We start from the raw sequence: 21,566 nt of genomic DNA, 5'->3' as shown, positions 1-21,566 counted from the left end.
AACGACGTTCAAATAGCGGGCATCTAAAATTGGGCTTTATGGGTTTATCCCGTTTCTACTTCTGACTTCAATTTTTTATACTGACTCTGTTCATTTTGAATTGCTTTGCTGAGCAACTGATGTTCAAATTCACTTTTAGCAGAATGAGAGAAGAGAGAAACTAGCCTAGAGAAGTCAAAAAGATTTCACGCAAAATGTCGAAAAAGCGGCAAAATGGTAAAGCGAAAAAAAGTTTGACGAAGTAAAAAAAAAACGAGCGCAATAATAGCCGGCTGAGAAGATGAGGGCGGCTATTAATTATAAGATTGAATGCGAGAGCAGTTCAAACTACGCAAAGATAAAACATAGCCGGCAGATTGCCGGAATAGCTGCGAAAGAATAGACCTGCATGCCATAAAAGAGATAGAAACAGATACATCTAAATTGAAAAAAAAATCGACGCCGCTCAAAAAAACTAGGTAAAAACATTCAGCGATAAATTAATAAAGCTTGTTAAAATTCATTCCGCAGAAGCCTCTTATTAGGGACCTTTACTGCACATATGAGTTTCTTTGACCTGAAACAAACTCAAATTAAACCTAAGTTTTAAAGTGCAAAAAACATTTTATTGAGTGAGGTAAGTCACGTATGATTAAAATCTAATCACGCAAATAACCTAAAAACTTTCCCTACAGCTAGTGAGAAATGACGTCACGCGCGCAAATGCCGTTATTGAGAGGAAAAAGTCATTCAGAAAATTTGACTTTTTCAGCTTTGCTGTGTGAACAAATGCAAAACGAAAAAAGAGCGTCAGACAACGAAACAAGAAAAATCAAGAGCACCGCAATATAGCTTCGCTCAGCTTACAGCTTCGCAGCTATTAAAATAAACGATCTTCTAATTGGGTCTTAATAACGATGGGTTCTCATATGCTCATTGTTTGACAAAATTGTGTTCTTTGATCATCACCGCTGAACATGTTTCAAAATGCAAAATTATCATATTTAAAAGATTCCTTTCAAATTTTTGTATATATTTCTGAATTGTTTACATTTTTATCAGCTGCAATTAGTAGTCCAAAGTAATCAACGCCGTTCAAAAAACGATGTCGAAGAACATTCAACAAAAAACTAATAATAAGGCCTGCTGAAAGACACTCCCCGCATGAGTCTTTTTACTAGGGACTTTTATACTAAATATGAGTGACTTTGACATTAAAATAATTCAAATTAAACATAATTTTTAACGTGCAAAAGTCAATTTATGTTGTTGAGAAACTAAAAGAATCAAACAAACTAACCAAAAAACGATCATTGCTAAAACCCTTGAAGCTTTTAACTTGAAGGACATATATGACTCATTTCAAAATACTCATTAACTCAAGCAAAAACCTTGAAAGAGATGAATCTGCCACTAAAAGTAGATAAACTCGACAAATATGACCAATGCATCAAGAAACTAAGAGAAAATTTTAAAAAATTTCAAAAAATAGGGCTATAAAAAAGATCAAAACATTTTTTGACTCTGGAGTTCTGTTTTGTAAACCGTCTACAACATTTAAAAAAATTCGTTTGCCAGTAAAGATAGTTAAACTCAGAGAATGAAAAAAAAATCGAAAAATTTGAAAACAATCGAAAATTTTAAATTGCAAGCTTTATTTAAAAAATTCCCTACAATTGCAAAATTAAAAACTTGGAAACTATTTTATTGCTCCTAGAAACTATGTAGTAACATACTAGCAAACCCTATAGGAGGTTCCCTGGCCACTGAATAAAAATTTCAAAAATTTAAAGAAAAAAATTGCAACTTTATCAAAAATTTGTAAAAGATATTAAAATGTTGAATACCCTTCCATGGCCAAAAAATATTTTCAGTAAACTGTTAGCAAACCCTAGTTGAGGCTTCTTGACCCCTGGGGCTGGAAAATTTGAATAATGACAATGTCAGAAAATGAAAAAAAAAACAATTTTGATTTTAAAAAATTGGTAAAATTCATGAAATTAAAATGTTTAAAACCACTTCATTACCACTAAAAACAATGCAATAACCTATTATGAAACCCCAGAGGAGCTTTTTTGACATAAAGTCTGAAACAAACCAAAAAATGTCAAAATTTTTCAAATAATTTGAAAAAATTAGTATAAATTACCGTGTTTATGTTTGGAGTAGCAATAGAAATAGCGCTTAACGTGGCCGTAAAAAGCAAAAAGCAATTACGAACTGCAAAGGACCTTTATCAACTTTTTTAAAACTCAATTTCCGACTGGTCTAACAAAAATATCCAAAAAATGACGAAAATTGCTAAAAAAAATTCATTATAGGCTCAAAAACTCCCAAAAATGACCTTTTAACCTTGAATTACGGCCTTCCCAGTAGCTATCGCCACTCTGAGTACTTGAGGGACTACTACACGCGGGCCTCTAATGAAACTTGATGCCCGCTGAGCTTTACCTGTTTATCCGGTTTTGAAAGCTCAAAGTCATGAAAACAGGTGTGAAAACATCTTACAAAAATAAAACATAGCCGGAAGAATTCCGGAAACGACTCGAAGTGAAAATCCATTTAAACGCCATCCAACTACTCATCAAACAAAACGTGCCTTCACTAATTTATGACTATCTTGAAACAAAGTCATAAAACAAAAAAGTAAAAACAAAAGCAAATCTGTTAAAATATGATAAATAATCTGATCAAATTTTGTTTTAAATTGAGATCCCGAAAAAACTATCTCTGCCAAAATAACTTCATCAAAACAACTAGTACTTAAAAAACCACTTATGTGAATTTTGAAAAAAAACTTCAGGCTAAATTATGGAAAAAAAGCTCTTAAAAACAACTTTCACTGAAAAACTGGAAAAAGTTAAATTTTTTTTAACATTTCAAACAACATATAAATCCGAAGAAAAATTCTCTTTAGCCAATAGGGTTTCCAGATGCTCGCAAAACAATAGGCAAGTCATAAGAGGCAAAGAAACTTAGCTAAAAACAGAAAAAAAAGAAAAACTGCAAAAAATTCAGAAAAATAGTACCAATTTTCGCCATTTTTTTGTCATAATTCTCAACAAAAAAAGATTCTTACCGACAAAACTGCAACCAATTGTTATCATAAATTTTCTCAAGTAGAAGGGGTTTCTTCAATACCCATTTGAGCCAGTGAAACAAAATAATCGTCAAAAAAGAGCAAAAATTAGCCCGAAAATCGGCAAAATACATTATAAACCTCCGAAATATCATAAAATTCATATGAATTTCCAGAAACCTTCAAACCACTACTGACACCAGCCTAAAAAAACAAAATCATAACCAAACCTCTTAACCACACATCAATTTCTCGCTCTCTCAAAAACAGCGGTATGAACAAAAACCACTCTCTTTTCGCTCCGCTCTTCACTTTTGTTCAGCGCCAAAATCACTCCAAATTTTTTCACGCGTTTCATTTCCCGCTTTAAAAATCACTCCAATAAAATTGATTAAAAAAAATATAGCCCGAAGAATTCCGGAAACGACTCGAAGGAGAAAATTGCCCATCATTATGACTAAACAACTGAAAAACTATTGTGAACCCTGAACCTCCATAAATATCATAAAAAATTAAGGAAGAACAGAAACGGCATTCAAAAACAAATTGAACAAAACTATAAAAACTTAAGTTTTTTTAACTTGAAGTTTTTTTAATAGTACAAGGCAACGTAAAGCCGAGTAAAATTCCTTTCCAATTAGGGGAATGGAAAGCGCGCAAAACAATGGGCGAGTCATAATAGGCTAAGAAACTTGTCTGAGACTAAGAAAAAAGAAAAACTGCAAAAAAAAAAAAATAAGAAAAATGGTTTAAAATTTCTCAATTTTTCTGTCAGGTTTCCAAAGAAAAGAATGATTTACACCAATAAAACTTTAGTCAATTGGTAGCTGAATATTCCCTAAGTAACAAGCTTCCATTCAAATCCCACTTACAGCATTAATACAACAAAACAGGCAAAAAATCATTAAATTTCGTTTAAAAATCAGCAAAACTGATCAAATACCTCCAAATTAGCATTAAAATTAGAATTATCTACTTGAAACCTTCAATTCCTATCAAAACAAGCCTAAAACTAGTACAATATCATAATCAAACCTCATAACCATCAGCAGTTGCAAAAAACTGCTTTTGAAAGCCGCACGTGAACAAAAAAAATTTCGCTCGCTTAGAGAAAATTTTTTCACACATCAATTTCTCGCTCTCTCAAAAACAGCGGTATGAACAAAAACCACTCTTTTCGCTCTGCTCTTAGCTTTTTTTTCAGCCCCAAAATCACTCCAAATTTTTTCACGCGTTTCATTTCCCGCTTCAAAAATCACTCCAGTAAAATTGATTAACAAAAAAGGACTTCTCCAATACTCCTCTTCGAGTCGTAAAAAAGACAGAGCACCAATACAATCCAATTATTGGATTGTAAAAAACCAAGAGCACCGGAATATAGCTACACTCAGCTTACAGATTCGCAGCTATAAAAAAAGTCAAGGGCCAGAAATTACAAAAGTTGTCCGAAATGAGTCAAGCAACAAATTTTGCTTGAATGCCAATAATCTTTAGGCTATTAGATCTCGTGGAGGGTGTACCAAGAAAAAAAGTCAACTTTGACGATCATAACAATATTAAATATTGAAATTTTCATTCATATCTTACTTCGATACACAAATTTAACAGTTTCCCCGCAAATATTTCAGTATCAACAATCCGTCACCCATTAACATAGAAAGACTAAGATTTTATTTAACCTCACTTAGACAACATAATTCTTCGACAAGAACTTCAGAATCAACAATAAGTCTTAATCTGAACAGAAATCAACGTAAAAGAAATATATGAAAGATCCCGCTTACTTGTAACTTAAAATCTAACTCTGAAAAACCAGAACACTGAAATACCAGGTATATTACTCTTGTCTAAAACAGAATTACTATTAAACAGATCAACTCAATAGGTACGTGACAGTTTTTCTTATTACGAAATAATGTGTTAGTTATGCATGTTGTTGAGCTCAATCAGGTCGTACCAATCTTTATCACCTTATTCACATGTCATCATTTCGAACAAATCAATAAATACTTAGAATACTATTGCTTCAGAAGTAGAAGTAAATAAAATAGTCTGTCTCAGCCAAGCATGTTTATCGAAATTTGCTCCAATCTCCCTTCAAATAAATATTGATAGTCTCAGTTAACCTTTGACTGAAGTCCTTCAATTTCTACAAGCAAACGTCACTTTGAGAGCGACGTAATTCATTTGTGACCAAAAATACTGTGAACGAATTTATCAAATGGTACAAAGAATTTTACTCACCGAGTTGTAAGTATATCCTCCGGGTTCTCCGGCATTTCCAATCCTGTCACCCGGATGCATGATCATTCCACCTCCTCCACCTGATGAGTAGCTTCCACTTCCACCTCCATTCATCATGTGGGCACTCCTGACAGATTCAACAATTGACTTTGAGGCCAAATCACTTTATAGAGATCACGCTTTCTCAAGATTTTCGCTCTTAGTGATATTAGGAAATTTAAATCAAATTGTAATTATGAAATTCCAATCGGTATAAAATACAAATTGAAAAAAATATCCCCCTCCGTAAAAATATGATAATCTATAATTGATATTTTATATCCCTATGATGGTATACAATCATTGTAATGGATGATTACATCCCTAACATCAAGTTGTGCCAAGAAACTAAAGAAAACGAAAACTTTGTCCGTTCAAATCAGACAAGAAAAATGGGTCGAGCTCAAGCAAAGAAACACAGCCGGTAGAACATTTTGGGGGAGGGGTTGTTGCGTGGGGTAGGCAGGGGACAGATGGCTTTGGGAGGTGGGGTATTATATGGGGACGGTGGGGTGGTGTTCCCGGGGGTCCTGTTGTTTCGGGGGGGTGGTTAAGGGGTGGGGGTGGGGGGTATATGTATTCTGCATACGGATGAGTGGCTGTTATGGAAATAAAAACTTTTTAATTACGTATAGACTCCATTCTACCGGAAGTTCCTAATAGCTATACATTAGAAACTAAGCTACTGTTGAAGTCCATTGTTCGAAAACCGAAGTCAATGCTCGAAAAGAAAGAAGCTAAAAAGGAACCTGAATGTGTTGGGAGGGACTTCATTGCCACTAGAATCGAGGATCTTTCTGAGAATACTGCGTCTCTCCTCGTCCAATTTGGAGTTGTTATTCTTGGTGCGTGTTGAGAACTCATCCAGCACCTCAGCAGCCTCCTGTTTGCCTTGTCTCCTGTACAGCTGAGAAAGGTTCTTCAAAGTACTGCTCACCGTCGGACTACAACACACAAGACACACAATGCCAAATCATTTGATCGAAGCATAAAGAGAGCATTCTACTCTTCAGGTCAAACTGGGATTGTTATAATCTAAGACTCTTTGTTTATTTAATGTATTACCATCATACAAGGAGTCTTGCAATAAACTTAGCGGTTAAACGCGGAAATATATTCTATCAGCATAAAACAGTTTTCTGCAAGATCTTTAATAGCTCATGTCGGCACGCTTGGCCTACCGAGTCAGATCAAAACTTCAGTGGTGCCCGAATAAAGTAACTAAAAATTCCAACTGCGGTCAAAACCGCAACGAAAATTGAGTACTTATTCCATGACTGGTGATTTTATGGATATTAGCTACACGCAGACACAAAGGCGACAAAATGAATGAAGCAACTGAAATAACAAAAAATTCTCGCAGAGTACTTTTACCCCTACAAGGTATTATTTTGATATCAATCACTTGAGCGTGACATAATTAAAGCTGAACTTAGGTAATGAAGATTTGGTGGTTTGCGAAGCAAGACATTAGCAAATATAGCCGAAAAAGAGACATTTTAATTTTAAAGAGCTCGTTTACATTAAAATTAAACAATTAAAAACAATCATCTCTTAACACAAAATACTCGCCCAGAAGCCAAAAAAAAGGTCAAATTGTCCAAATCCCCTATACCTAAGCAGGGTCAAACGGCAAAACATGCTATTATATTTCGGTTTAAACTCTTTCAGTAAATTATCTAAAACATATCCGACTAACATCGGGCGAACTGCTCTCAGACCACTGGCGAGCGTTTGGCTTCGTCGGTAGTTAGCTACATTTGGAGAGGCCAGCTTTAGCTTAATTGAAGAGTTGAGGGGTGGTAGAGCGCGCCGGGTTACGGCTGAAATAAAGTGCGGGGGGATGGAGAGGGCGGAGGGGGGAGATGAAGTAAGGGGATTCGCACAATTTGAAAATAGTAAGCCGTAACAATCTAAGAATTTAATTCCCTCCGAGCGTTACCTGCTTACTCAGTTTTTGAGGAAGAAAAGTCAAAAGGGCTAGACACAAATTCGGTGAAGCGAAAAATTGCATAGAAAAGCCCAAAGGACTAATGAAATTACTGCAAACTTCAATTGAGAGCAATTAAATATTTCGCACAGCTGCACTTACTCATACGTTGCATGTTTCCCATTTCGCAATGAAATAAGTGCACTTGAATCAAAAATTTAGAGCTACAAAATTATACGAAAAGTCAACGAGCATAAAATTAAAGTAATATTAAACATAACCTACTAACGTCGGGCGAATTCCTCTCAAACGGCGGGTTGGCTTCGTCAATAGCTAGGCCACGGTTTGGCGAGGCTAACTTGAGCGCAGCGGGGGGACTGATGGCGCGCGGGGGGAGGTACACGGGGCCCTTACGACGGCCGATGACCGACAGCCGATGACCGATGTGTAGGAGTAGGGATTCGGAGGTGAAGTGGGGGAGGGGGCTGATGAGGGGGGGGGGGGGGTACTTAATGCCCGCTGGGCGCTACCTGTTTATACCGTTTTTGAGTACGAAAGCTCAAATGGGTCAGACGAAAAATCGATCAAGCGAAAAATCGCATAAAAAGACAACAGGACTAATATAATTGCTACAAACTTCATTTGAGAGCAATTAAACAATCAACTAACGTCGGGTGATATGCTCTCAAACGACCGACGAGCGGTTGGCTTCGGTAGTACCCAGCTGGCGCTTAGAGATGCTAGCATTGGGAGGGCGATGGCCTCAAGCTCTAAGAAACGCCCTTCTTACCATGAATTTATGTCTCCAGAAGTTTTGTTGAATCGCATACTTAGTGGCTGATTTATTTGGGGAAGGTGTGATCATCTTTCTGAGATTAAGAACCTCCCTCACATCACAAAATTGTCTCAAAACTGTTGACTCGCATTCTTAGAGAGTGGTAAGGCGTAAGGAGAAATTAATGTTTTTTTATTGAAATTTCATACATACCACAAAAAACTTGAGAACTGTACATATGATACCATACTCCTCTTTCTCTGCAAAAAAAAATTGCAATGAGTCAAATTAGTCAAATCAAAGAGAACTGTTCTTGGGGATCTCTCTGTATCTCACTATTTTGTCACTAAAGACAAAGAACGCCTTAACTGCTGCACATCACTTAAGCATATAATGAGCAACTAAATAATTTATTTCCTAAGATTATGCAAAACGTTTTGCCGGAAGAGTATATCTCAATTCCTTACAAAATAACACAGCTCTTACTGAGAAAGCAGTGCTGGTTGATTGGCAGATTTTGAAAAAGCTCTCATAGAACTTACTTAAACGCATAAAGCAACATAGTTTGCCACTCTCACCTTGTGTACCTAAAAACGTCAAAATTACCTGCAATGAGTAAAGTTGAATAAGTCATTTTCATTCAATTCCTAAACATTTTTTTTTACATTTTTTCTATTTCTTTCAAATTTATCCAGAAAACAAGTCTACTATTCAGGAGCGAATTTATCGAAATAGACAGACTTCATCAAATACCCTCCTCGACGCATCAGTCGAATTTCAAGTACCATATTGTAAGATCTGTAAAGAGTCTTGAGAAAAGGGCCATCTTAAACTGCCTGTCGTGGTCCACATTTTAAAATATTTTCAACGCTTGTTTTGTAATATATCTCGAAACACCGGACGAGACAATCAAAACACCTGTTTTCCGTAACACTCCAACTCCAAGTGCACTGAATTTCTGAACCATTTGCGACGAAGGTGAACCAATTCGATTCACCAAATTGATCAAACAAATTAATATTGCTTAGCAGGGCATAAAACTAATTACCCTGTATATATTTAAAATTTTTGGCACGTCAAAAAACACCGTTCAAACACTATAACGATTTGCGATTTTTCACGCTTCTTAACGAGCGATAAGTACTCAAACCATGTCCTTAACAAATGGTATTTTTGGGTTCACTCCATTTCTCTTTGAGGCCTACAAACTTAATTAAAAATTTTTCCAATTTTGCACAAGCTAAGAGGGCAAAGTTTTATTCACGCCCCGACATAGGCAAGGGAAAAAGGGTCAGCATAAGAAAAATGGAAGAAAGACTAGATGGCGGCAGATCTCAAACTTTTGCCGACATATTTAATTTTGTTATTTCTCGCCTCATCGTTCAAAGACCAATTATCACGAAATTTCACAAACCGATTTATTTCAAAGATACACAAATAGAGCAAAAAAGTGTGTAATGTTATCAGACTCAAAAATCTTGAAACAATTTTCGTTTTCAATGAATATCACTAATGGTTATCATATTCCTCAAATAAAACAATAAACCACCGTTCAAGATAATCATAGCTTGTGAAACCAATTTTAATTAGCAAATTTGAACAATGATTTTTAATTTCATAGATTTAACAACATAGCCCGCAGATTACCGGAAAATAGCCACCGTTGACGTGCTTGATGCAAATCGGGATTGAAACAAAAAAAGAAGAGATAGATTGACCGAATTTATTTCTGTTTTTTCTTCAGTCAAAAAGTTCTAATTTGGCGTGCAGTTACTAAATTCAGCTTCTAAACTGAAAGCTATTAAGCTCAATACCAATGTCAGCTAGGAAAGACTTTAATGAACTTTGATAACCTAATTCTCAATGACTTAATGACCAGGCTTTATCGGTTTATCCCGTCTCTTTTGATTGTGCTCTTTTGACCTTGACTGTATTCACTATCTTGCGTAATTCATTGAGCAAAAGGATTTAAAAACCACTCAGTTGAAACAGTGAGTGAAGTAAATCAGAAGTCAAACGTGAAAATCGTGACCTATGTAAAACAAAAAACGTGATCAAAAGGTAAAGCGAATTAAAAAAAGGAGAGCGCCTAAATAATAGCCGTTGAGAGGCTGACGGCGGCTATTAAAGAAAATAAACGATCTTCTGATTGCGTCGTCATAACCATGGGCTCTCGTATGCTCACTGTTCGACAAAATTGTGGTATTTGATTATCGCCGCTGCATATGTTTTAAAAATGCAAAACTATAATCTTTAAAAGATTCCTTCCACATTTTTGAATATATTTCTGAAATGTTTACGTTTTTATCAGCTCTACTTAGCAGTCAAAAGTTATCGACGCAACTCAAAAAGCGATGTCGAAGAACATTCAACAAAAAGCTAATAATAAGGCCTGCTGAAAGACACTCCACAGGAGCCTTTTTATTAGGGACTTTTTTTACTGCTATGAGTTGCTTTGACATTAAAATACTTCAAATTAAACTTAATTTTTTAAAGTGCAAAGTCATTTTATTGAGTGAGGAAAGCCATTTATGATCAAAATGTAATCACACAAATGACCAACATAGCCGGCAGATTGCCGGAATAGCTGCGAAAGAATAGACCTGCGTGCCATATAATAGAGATAGAAACAGATACAGATCTGTTGAAAAACGCATAATAGAGATAGAAACAGATACAGATCTGATTGAAAAAAAAACGCCGCTCAAAAAAACTAGGTAAAAACATTCATCGATAAATTAATAAAGCTTATTAAAATTCAGTCCTCAGAAGCCTCTTATTAGGGACCTTTACTGCACAAATGAGTTCCTTTGACCTTAAACAAATTCAAATTAAAATTAAGTTTTAAAGTGCAAAAGTCATTTTATTGAGTGAGGTAAGTCACGTATGATCAAAATCTAATCACGCAATTAACCTAAAAACTTTTGCTAAAGCGAGTGAGAAATGACGTCACGCGCGCAAATGCCTTTAGTGAGAGGAAGAAGTCATTCATAAAAATTGACTTTTTCAGCTTTGCTGCGTGAACAAATGAAAACGAAAAAAGAGCGTCAGACGACGAAACAAAAAAACATAGCAGGAAAAGTCCTGACGCACAATTCAAAGAATTTTCATTGACTAAACAGAAAAACTAGACCTGGAATGGACTATGAGTGAATTGAAAAAACCATTTAAAAAAAATCAGATAAAAAAATGGGAAAAAAACAGAAAATCAATGTCAACCGCATGTGAACAAAAAAACAACTAGCGAGAAATGAAAATTTAATTCAAACAAAAAACTAGGCCTAGAATGAGCTGTGAATGGATTGAAAAAACCATTTAGAAAAAAAATCCAATCCGAAAAATCGAAAAAACAGAAAAAACCAAAGCGAAATTGCCGCATGTGAACAAAAAAACCACTAGCGAGAAAGCGAATTTTTGTTCAAACACCGTTTTCTCACTCTACTTTAAATTTAGAGCGAAAAAATTTCACGCCGCAAAACCACTCGCTTTTTCGCTCCATTTCCTAATTCGGCGTGACCAAAATCACTACTCCAATTTGACTTCAAAAATCATGAAAATGTGTGAACAGATCTTAAAAAAAAACAGCGCCCCAATACAATTCAAATTCTTTGAATTGTAAAAAACCAAGAGCACCGCAATATAGCTTCGCTCAGCTGACAGCTTCGCAGCTATAAAAAGACTTTTGCTAGAGAGAGAGCATTTAGCTGACGCGCGCAAACGCCATTAGTGAGAGGAAAAAGTCAAAGAAGTCGTTAAGCAATTTTGCTTTTTTTTTAGTTTTGCTGTTAAAACTAATGTAAAACCAAAAAGAGGGTTAGACGACAAAAAACCACGAACACCGCAATATAGCTTCACTCAGCTTTCAGCTATAATAAAGTTATGAAAGCTACACGTTGCAAAACAGTATTTAGTATTTTTATAGATACAAGCCTGACAGGGAAAATCAGAAAATAGCGGTGTTCTTAATTCAGCAGGCAGATTGGTTGGTTTCATTTACCCTATGAAAAATAAAAAAAATCCTTCAAAGCCATAAAACATATAAAACTCGTGCTACAGAATGGATTAACTGCCAATGGTTTTACCTACAAATTGGAACTAGCATGTCCAAAGAACCTTTAGAAACAATTTTTTTAAAATCTATTTAAGTACAGGGCTTTTGCTTTTCCATAAATTATACCTTAACGATTTTTTATATTCTCGTTAAAGACTTTTATTGAATTTGTCGACATTTATCTTAATAACCTTATTCGTAAAATTCAAAAACGGCGCTCTACAACGCTTTTGCGGAAATCTTGTGTCTTAGGAGTGGAGTTTATTACCCAAACAATCTGTAACATTTCGGGGTAGGGGCCAAACTTTCTAATGCTAGTCATGCAACGGGAGTATGCAACTTAAATCTCAGCTGTTACCAGACAACTATTTCCATATTCTTTCCTGAATAGTGCGTTACTTTTCGATAAACACCTTGTCGATACCGTCAATTGCTGTCGACGTTCCTTTTAGTTTAAGCGTTTTAGTTGATCAGTCCCTGCCTGTTAATTGCCTTATCTAGTTATAAGAGATCCCTGTGTGCTATTGGTCTCATAATTCTGCAAGGAGGGACAGGTATATGTGAGAAATAGATTGAAAAAAGTACAAAACAACTTTAAGTACAAATTTTCTTCCACCGCAAGGTTATTTCTATTAATACCTTGTTACTAGTCTAGCAATTATCAAAATACTTTAGGTTTATCAATGTAGACCAAAACACTTGAAGATCAAAACACTTTTCTACATCAATTTTTCAATCCAACCAACTTCAGACGGATTGCTCTAAAACCACCGGCGAGGGGTTGGCTTTGGTAGTCACAAACTTAAACTCGGGGAGCCCATTTTCAAACTGTTGCGGTATCTGCACCAAATCACGCTTTACACCGTGAATTTCGGCAAAATCTTCGGTAAGGGGGTGGTCAGAAACTAGAAAAGAATTGAACTTCACAACAGGAAGTTATATCTCTTCAGCGGTTTCGGTGAATCACATACCAGGGCAGCAGTTAAAAGAGAATATTAAATTTCCTGGTCAGGAGGAACAATAATGTCTGGTCTTACCTGTCGATAGGTGTGAGTTTGTGCCATTGACCTACATCTCCATGAGGAGTAGACTCGTTGCTGCTACTGTGGGACTGAAAAAACAAGCAGATAATATTTCAAAATGGGAATTTTTATATAATGTAATACAGGTTAATTGACGTCAGACTAATTTAAACTTCAAGTCAATCACTGAGTTTTGTTAGAAAATTTTAACGATGCATAAAATTAAGAAGACTCGAGACTGCAAATTGCAAAAAAGAAATGGGAACTTGACTTTTTGTCACAACCGTTGTATAAATTACTAACTCGGGTCTTTCCCATTATATCCTCTTAGTGGACATATCCTCCTTCAACGCAGTGGTCAACGTACAGCCCTCCCCAAAAAAATACAGTAAACATACCATAATGGGTGGTACAATTTTGTGGCGGGGAATAGCGGGATCGACCCACTATTTTTACTTTAAAAAGAATTAACAAGATGATTTTATGAAATAACGTTACCCGAAATATATTTGTTTACACTATGAACATTGCATGATTTGTAAAATGTTTGTGATCGGATTCTGTGGTTAAAATGTTTTTAAGTTCTGCAGCAGAAACTCTTCTTTCTTTTGTCGAAATTGAAGAAATGCCACGGTGCGCTTTGTTGATCAAAGTTAGGGAAAAACATTGTACAACTGATTGATAAATGCAGCCGGAACATTTTTTACAACTGCGGATCTGCGGATTAAAACTAATTGATGATACACTACCTCTTCGCCGTTGGAATCTGAAACAAAACAAAGATACATTTTCACCACTCACTATTTATACCAACTAAGTTTGAGTTTATTCCTTTTGGTTCAAAAGTTGATGCCCTGCTTCATCTTATTTACAGCAAAGATCCCAAGAACTGAATTAGTTCTCAATAAATACATATTGACTGCAATTCAGTCTACATTACTTTTTTGATGAAATCTTGAGTCTGTTATGTTTTTAAACCCCTCAATTAAAATTTATGCGTTGCTATATAGCACGTTTCTATTTCAAAAAATATCACGTCTGTTTGGGGCGTATAAGTTATATGTCTACTACTAAGCTGCGCGGGGGGGGGGAGCGATCCGAAATCATTGACTTACAAGATGGGAATTTGAATGCCGTTCTGAGGACCTCTTTGAACAACGTCTCTGCTTCCATTGTTTTGTTCTGTTTCATGTAAGCAGCAGCCTAAAGCACAAATCAACCCATTTTCCTTATAGAAATATCCCAAAATGAGCAATACTCTGTTCATTCGAATAAAACTGATTGGAAAGAAAAGGGGATGATTCTTACTTATCGTAGATAAACAGACATAGATCTTAAGTTTCAACTTAATTCAAGACGAGTTATCGATACGTTTTGGGTCTCTGCCTCACTGCACACATATATAAGTCTTTTGAGTCAATGAGCCACATACCAATCATACCTGGCCTTTTGATCTTTTACGATCATCTGAAGTCAAATATGATCATGAGCTAATTAGGATTTTTGCATGAGGGATAGCCCGAAAAAAGCATTACTTTAGGGTCCCAATGAACATCAATAATCATAATGTCCATAATTAGACTAATCATAATAATAACATCAGTAATGTTTAAAACATACCAGATTGTTCTTCGTTTTGGCCACATTTGTGTCATCTGGGCCAAGTCTGTCTTCGTAGATCTTCTGGGCTCGTTTGTAGTAGGCTTCCACCTGAAATTATCAAAACTACAGTCGAGTCTTTATCGGGAATTGCTTAATCTATGATAACTACATAAAAGTATCGGAAAACAATTTGACTGTCTTGCAGTATTAAAAAAAAAACAATGAAGTGCGTCTTTATTATGTGCGCAAAATTATAGCTTGTTGAGAGCTTTGGGTCTTACACTGTTGCATAAAATTTAGCATCTATCCCCACGATCTCTTGCTTCTGAGAACGGATCTCAGCAACAAAAAATATCTAGTATACTTCAATTCAAGCCGAAATTTCTTTACATGTCCGGAATTGATTCCTACAAGTTCTTCATAAATGCCAAATAACGTTCAAATATTTTTCCAAAATGATCCCTCTTCCTAAAACAGTTAAAGACTTAACACGATTCCTCACTCCTTTTACTACCACTTTACAATTGGAAAAATTAATTGGTAAACAAGAATTCAATATAACACAACATACCTCGTGTTGCAAAGTACCTAACTACAAAAAGCGCCTCCATTAGTCACATAGCAAGAGAACGATTCATAAATTTAGGAGATCAACTAAAACGACCAATTTATGGTATGAAGAACCCATTTTTTATTTTGTCAATGTTGAAAGCTCAGTGTTTCTTCACACTAAAACTTAACCAACATCGAAGCCCAACTTAACTACATAATTCAGCTAAATATTTGCAGCCAAAAATTTTAAGAAATAAGGCCAATAAAGTAGTAAAACAAAAATGCACCAGACAACTACACAAAAAAGAAATAACAGAAGTCCTGTAATACATTTGAAAGAAACCACAAAGTCCTCTAAGAGAACTTAATGCCCGCTGGGCGCTACCTGTTTTATCCCATTTCAGAGGAGGAAAAGTCAAATGGGTCAGCAGACAAAAAATCGATATGCGAAAACTCTCATTAAAAAAGACCAACAGGACTAATATGATAGCTAAAAACTTCGTTTGCGAGCAGTTAAATACCATTTAGAAAAAATATCAAAAATCTGAAAAATCTGAACGGAGTCAAATTGCGGCACGTGAACAAGCGGACAGTTTAAGTCCAGCAGACATTACGATTTGTTAGTACCAATTAGAGCAGAAAACAAATTATTGCTTTCGACTATCAAACAATTACCAATAGATTGCCGGAAGGCAACCTGTTTTGATTCTCATCAACCCGATTGGGATTGAAAGAAAAATTAAAAAATGAATTACCAAAACAATTAACATAGCTGGCAGACTGCCAGCAAATAGCCGCAATAGATTCGTAGATCGGCAGTCTAAAAAACAGTAAAAAAGACAGACCAAAAAATTTGTCTCTTCATTGAAGGCTGATCTGTTATATTTTGATCAAAAATCTGTATGAGTTATTGCTGCCTCTATTAGCTGATCTCAAAATAACCTTCATTTAGAGTGACACACACCCATTTGACCTAATCTCTTTGAAATAAAGTAAATAAAAGTCAATTTCAAATTCAGGAAGTCATTTTTAAGAGTGAGGTAAGTCAAGTGTGACCAAAAATTTAATCACGCACATGAACAAAAAAACTCGCTCCAATAAGAGCAAAAAATGACGTCACACATGCAATTTAGTTGAAATTGCATGCACGAATGAACAAAAAGTGGCCCTGACGTCATATAGGTCGTAACAAAAATCATGACGACGAAATAAAAAAAACTAAGAGAAGGCCAATAATAGCCCCAGCTATCGCTGTGCGGCTATTAATGAAGAGCAAACCATTTCAAATTTCAAAGTTAGAAAAAATCTGGTTCTTACTGACAGGATGGAGAAACTACTATACGTACCAATCACCATTAGATGTGGTAACTAAGAATAATTTTCAAGAAGAGGGCATCTAAAATTGTACGTTATGGGTTTAACACATTTCTATTATTGATTTTTTTTCGATAATGACCAATTATTTGAGATTGTTTTTCAGAACAGCTGAGAAACCGCAGACAACCTGTGAGAACCGCCCTTCACACCATATGTCTCCAAAACCGTTTCTGTGAACCGCATACTTAGAGACTAGTGAGCTGAAGGCCTCTAAAAGAACTTAATGCCCGCTGGGCCATAACGTGTTTTATCCCATTTCAGAGGAGGAAAAGTCAAATGAGTCAGCAGACGAAAAATCGATAAGCGAAACCTCGCATTAAAAAAGACCAACAGGACTAATATGATTGCTAAAAAGTTCGTTTGCGAACAGTTAAATACCATTCAGAAAAAATATCAAAAATCTGAAAAGAAAACGGAGTCAAATTGGAGCACGTGAACAAGCAGACAGTTTAAGTCCAGCAGACATTACGATTTGTCAGTACCAATTAGAGCAGAAAACAAATTATTGCTTTCGATTATCAATTATTTACCAATAGATTGCCGGAAGGTAACCTGTTTTGATTCTCATCAACCCGATTGGGATAGAAAGAAAAATTACAAAAATGAATTACCAAAACAATTATAAAGAGCAAACACTTTCAACTTCATTTCATATTTAGAAAAATTCTGGTTCTTACTGACAGGGTGGAGAAACTACTATACGTACCAATCAGCATTAGATGTGATAACTAAGAATAATTTTCAAGAAGCGGGCATCTAAAATTGTACGTTATGGGTTTATCACAATTCTATTATTGATTTTTTTCTTCGATAATGACCGCGTATTTGAGATTGTTTTTCAGAACAGCTGAGAAACCACAAAGACAAACTATGAGAACCGTCCTTCATACCATAAGTCTCCAAAACCGTTTCTTTGAACCACATACTTGAGACTAGTGAGATGAAAGCCTCTAAAAGAACTTAATGCCCGCTGGGCGCTAACGTGTTTTATCCCATTTGAGAGGAGGTAAAGTCATATGGGTCAGCAGACGAAAAATCGATAAGCGAAAACTGGCATTTAAAAAAGACCAACAGGACTAATATGATTGCTAAAAAGTTCGTTTGCGAGTAGTTAAATACAATTTAGAAAAAAATATCAAAAATCTGAAAAGAAAACGGAGTCAAATTGCAGCACGTGAACAAGCAGACAGTTTAAGTCCAGCAGACATTACGATTTGTCAGTACCAATTAGAGCACAAAACAAATTATTGCTTTCGATTATCAATTATTTACCAATAGATTGCCTGAAGGTAACCTGTTTTGACTTTCATCAACCCGATTGGGATAGAAAGAAAAATTACAAAAATGAAAAACCAAAACAATTATAAAGAGCCAACACTTTCAACTTCATTTCATAGTTAGAAAAACTCTGGTTCTTACTGACAGGATGGAGAAACTACTATACGTACCAATCACCATTAGATGTGGTAACTAAGAATTTTCAAGAAGAGGGCATCTAAAATTGTACGTTATGGGTTTATCACATTTCTATTATTGATTTTTTTTCGACAATGACCGCTTATTTGAGATTGTTTTTCAGAACAGCCGAGAAACCACAAAGACAAACTATGAGAACCGTCCTTCATACCATAAGTCTCCAAAACCGTTTCTGTGAACCGCATACTTGAGACTAGTGAGACGAAAGCCTCTAAAAGAACTTAATGCCCGCTGGGCGCTAACGTGTTTTATCCCACTTGAGAGGAGGTAAAGTCATATGGGTCAGCAGACGAAAAATAGATAAGCGAAAACTCGCATTAAAAAAAGACCAACAGGACTAATATGATTGCTAAAAAGTTCGTTTGCGAGCAGTTAATTACAATTTAGAAAAAAATATCAAAAATCTGAAAAGAAAACGGAGTCAAATTGCAGCACGTGAACAAGCAGACAGTTTCAGTCCAGCAGACATTACGATTTGTCAGTACCAATTAGAGCAGAAAACAAATTATTGCTTTCGATTATCAATTATCTACCAATAGATTGCCGGAAGGTAACCTGTTTTGATTCTCATCAACCCGATTGGGATTGAAAGAAAAATTACAAAAAGGAATTACCAAAACAATTATAAAGAGTAAACACTTTCAACTTCATTTCATAGTTAGAAAAATTCTGGTTCTTACTGACAGGATGGCGAAACTAGTATACGTACCAATCAGCATTAGATGTGGTAACAAAGAATAATTTTCAAGAAGCGGGCATCTAAAATTGTACGTTATGGGTTTATCACATTTCTATTATTGATTTTTTTTCGATAATTACCGATTATTTGAGATTGTTTTTCAAAACAGCTGAGAAACCACAAAGACAACCTATGAGCACCGTCCTTCGCACCATAAGTCTCCAAAACCGTTTCTTTGAACCACATACTTGAGACTAGTGAGATGAAAGCCTCTAAAAGAACTTAATGCCCGCTGGGCGCTAACGTGTTTTATCCCATTTGAGAGGAGGTAAAGTCATATGGGTCAGCAGACGAAAAATCGATAAGCGAAAACTGGCATTTAAAAAAGACCAACAGGACTAATATGATTGCTAAAAAGTTCGTTTGCGAGTAGTTAAATACAATTTAGAAAAAAATATCAAAAATCTGAAAAGAAAACGGAGTCAAATTGCAGCACGTGAACAAGCAGACAGTTTAAGTCCAGCAGACATTACGATTTGTCAGTACCAATTAGAGCACAAAACAAATTATTGCTTTCGATTATCAATTATTTACCAATAGATTGCCTGAAGGTAACCTGTTTTGACTTTCATCAACCCGATTGGGATAGAAAGAAGAATTACAAAAATGAAAAACCAAAACAATTATAAAGAGCCAACACTTTCAACTTCATTTCATAGTTAGAAAAACTCTGATTCTTACTGACAGGATGGAGAAACTACTATACGTACCAATCACCATTAGATGTGGTAACTAAGAAGAATTTTCAAGAAGAGGGCATCTAAAATTGTACGTTATGGGTTTATCACATTTCTATTATTGATTTTTTTTTTCGACAATGACCGCTTATTTGAGATTGTTTTTCAGAACAGCCGAGAAACCACAAAGACAAACTATGAGAACCGTCCTTCATACCATAAGTCTCCAAAACCGTTTCTGTGAACCGCATACTTGAGACTAGTGAGACGAAAGCCTCTAAAAGAACTTAATGCCCGCTGGGCGCTAACGTGTTTTATCCCACTTGAGAGGAGGTAAAGTCATATGGGTCAGCAGACGAAAAATCGATAAGCGAAAACTCGCATTAAAAAAAGACCAACAGGACTAATATGATTGCTAAAAAGTTCGTTTGCGAGCAGTTAAATACAATTTAGAAAAAAAATATCAAAAATCTGAAAAGAAAACGGAGTCAAATTGCAGCACGTGAACAAGCAGACAGTTTAAGTCCAGCAGACATTACGATTTGTCAGTACCAATTAGAGCAGAAAACAAATTATTGCTTTCGATTATCAATTATTTACCAATAGATTGCCGGAAGGTAACCTGTTTTGATTCTCATCAACCCGATTGGGATTGAAAGAAAAATTACAAAAATGAATTACCAAAACAATTATAAAGAGTAAACACTTTCAACTTCATTTCATAGTTAGAAAAATTCTGGTTCTTACTGACAGGATGGCGAAACTAGTATACGTACCAATCAGCATTAGATGTGGTAACAAAGAATAATTTTCAAGAAGCGGGCATCTAAAATTGTACGTTATGGGTTTATCACATTTCTATTATTGATTTTTTTTCGATAATTACCGATTATTTGAGATTGTTTTTCAAAACAGCTGAGAAACCACAAAGACAACCTATGAGCACCGTCCTTCGCACCATAAGTCTCCAAAACCGTTTCTTTGAACCGCATACTTGGAGACTAGTGAGCTGAAGGCCCCTAAAAGAACTTAATGCCCGCTGGGCGCTAACGTGTTTTATCCCAATTGAGAGGAGGTAAAGTCATATGGGTCAGCAGACGAAAAATCGATAAGCGAAAACTTGCACTAAAAAAAGACCAACAGGACTAATATGATTGCTAAAAAGTTCGTTTGCGAGCAGTTAAATACCATTCAGAAAAAATATCAAAAATCTGAAAAGAAAACGGAGTCAAATTGCAGCACGTGAACAAGCAGACAGTTTAAGTCCAGCAGACATTACGATTTGTCAGTACCAATTAGAGCAGAAAACAAATTATTGCTTTCGATTATCAATTATTTACCAATAGATTGCCGGAAGGTAACCTGTTTTGATTCTCATCGACCCGATTGGGATTGAAAGAAAAACTACAAAAATGAATTACCAAAACAATTATAAAGAGCAAACACTTTCAACTTCATTTCATATTTAGAAAAATTCTGGTTCTTACTGACAGGATGGAGAAACTACTATACGTACCAATCAGCATTAGATGTGGTAACTAAGAATAATTTTCAAGAAGCGGGCATCTAAAATTGTACGTTATGGGTTTATCACAATTCTATTATTGATTTTTTTTCGATAATGACCGCTTATTTGAGATTGTTTTTCAGAACAGCTGAGAAACCACAAAGACAAACTATGAGAACCGTCCTTCATACCATAAGTCTCCAAAACCGTTTCTTTGAACCACATACTTGAGACTAGTGAGATGAAAGCCTCTAAAAGAACTTAATGCCCGCTGGGCGCTAACATGTTTTATCCCATTTGAGAGGAGGTAAAGTCATATGGGTCAGCAGACGAAAAATCGATAAGCGAAAACTCGCATTAAAAAAAGACCAACAGGACTAATGATTGCTAAAAAGTTCGTTTGCGAGCAGTTAAATACAATTTAGAAAAAAATATCAAAAATCTGAAAAGAAAACGGAGTCAAATTGCAGCACGTGAACAAGCAGACAGTTTAAGTCCAGCAGACATTACGATTTGT

At 35.6% G+C, this 21,566-nt stretch overlaps 1 protein-coding gene across 1 annotated transcript in view; it reads right to left on the bottom strand.

The window, feature by feature from the left end:
* LOC142348076 (uncharacterized) overlaps window positions 1-21,566 on the bottom strand; it is a 51,754-nt gene that overhangs the window by 11,596 nt on the left and 18,592 nt on the right. The window contains exons 3-8 of the mRNA XM_075399241.1: window positions 14,740-14,829; window positions 14,235-14,322; window positions 13,869-13,885; window positions 13,135-13,208; window positions 6,091-6,285; window positions 5,303-5,429 (exon numbers count right to left, since the gene is read on the bottom strand). Of these exons, the coding sequence (XP_075255356.1) occupies window positions 5,303-5,429; window positions 6,091-6,285; window positions 13,135-13,208; window positions 13,869-13,885; window positions 14,235-14,322; window positions 14,740-14,829 (591 nt within the window). The remainder of the gene's footprint in view (window positions 1-5,302; window positions 5,430-6,090; window positions 6,286-13,134; window positions 13,209-13,868; window positions 13,886-14,234; window positions 14,323-14,739; window positions 14,830-21,566) is intronic.

Source organism: Convolutriloba macropyga, chromosome 10 (genome assembly GCF_964194025.1).
Source record: "Convolutriloba macropyga chromosome 10, txConMacr16.3, whole genome shotgun sequence".
NCBI classification, from domain to species: domain Eukaryota; kingdom Metazoa; phylum Xenacoelomorpha; order Acoela; family Convolutidae; genus Convolutriloba; species Convolutriloba macropyga.
This window is presented reverse-complemented; position numbering and strand designations above follow the sequence as displayed.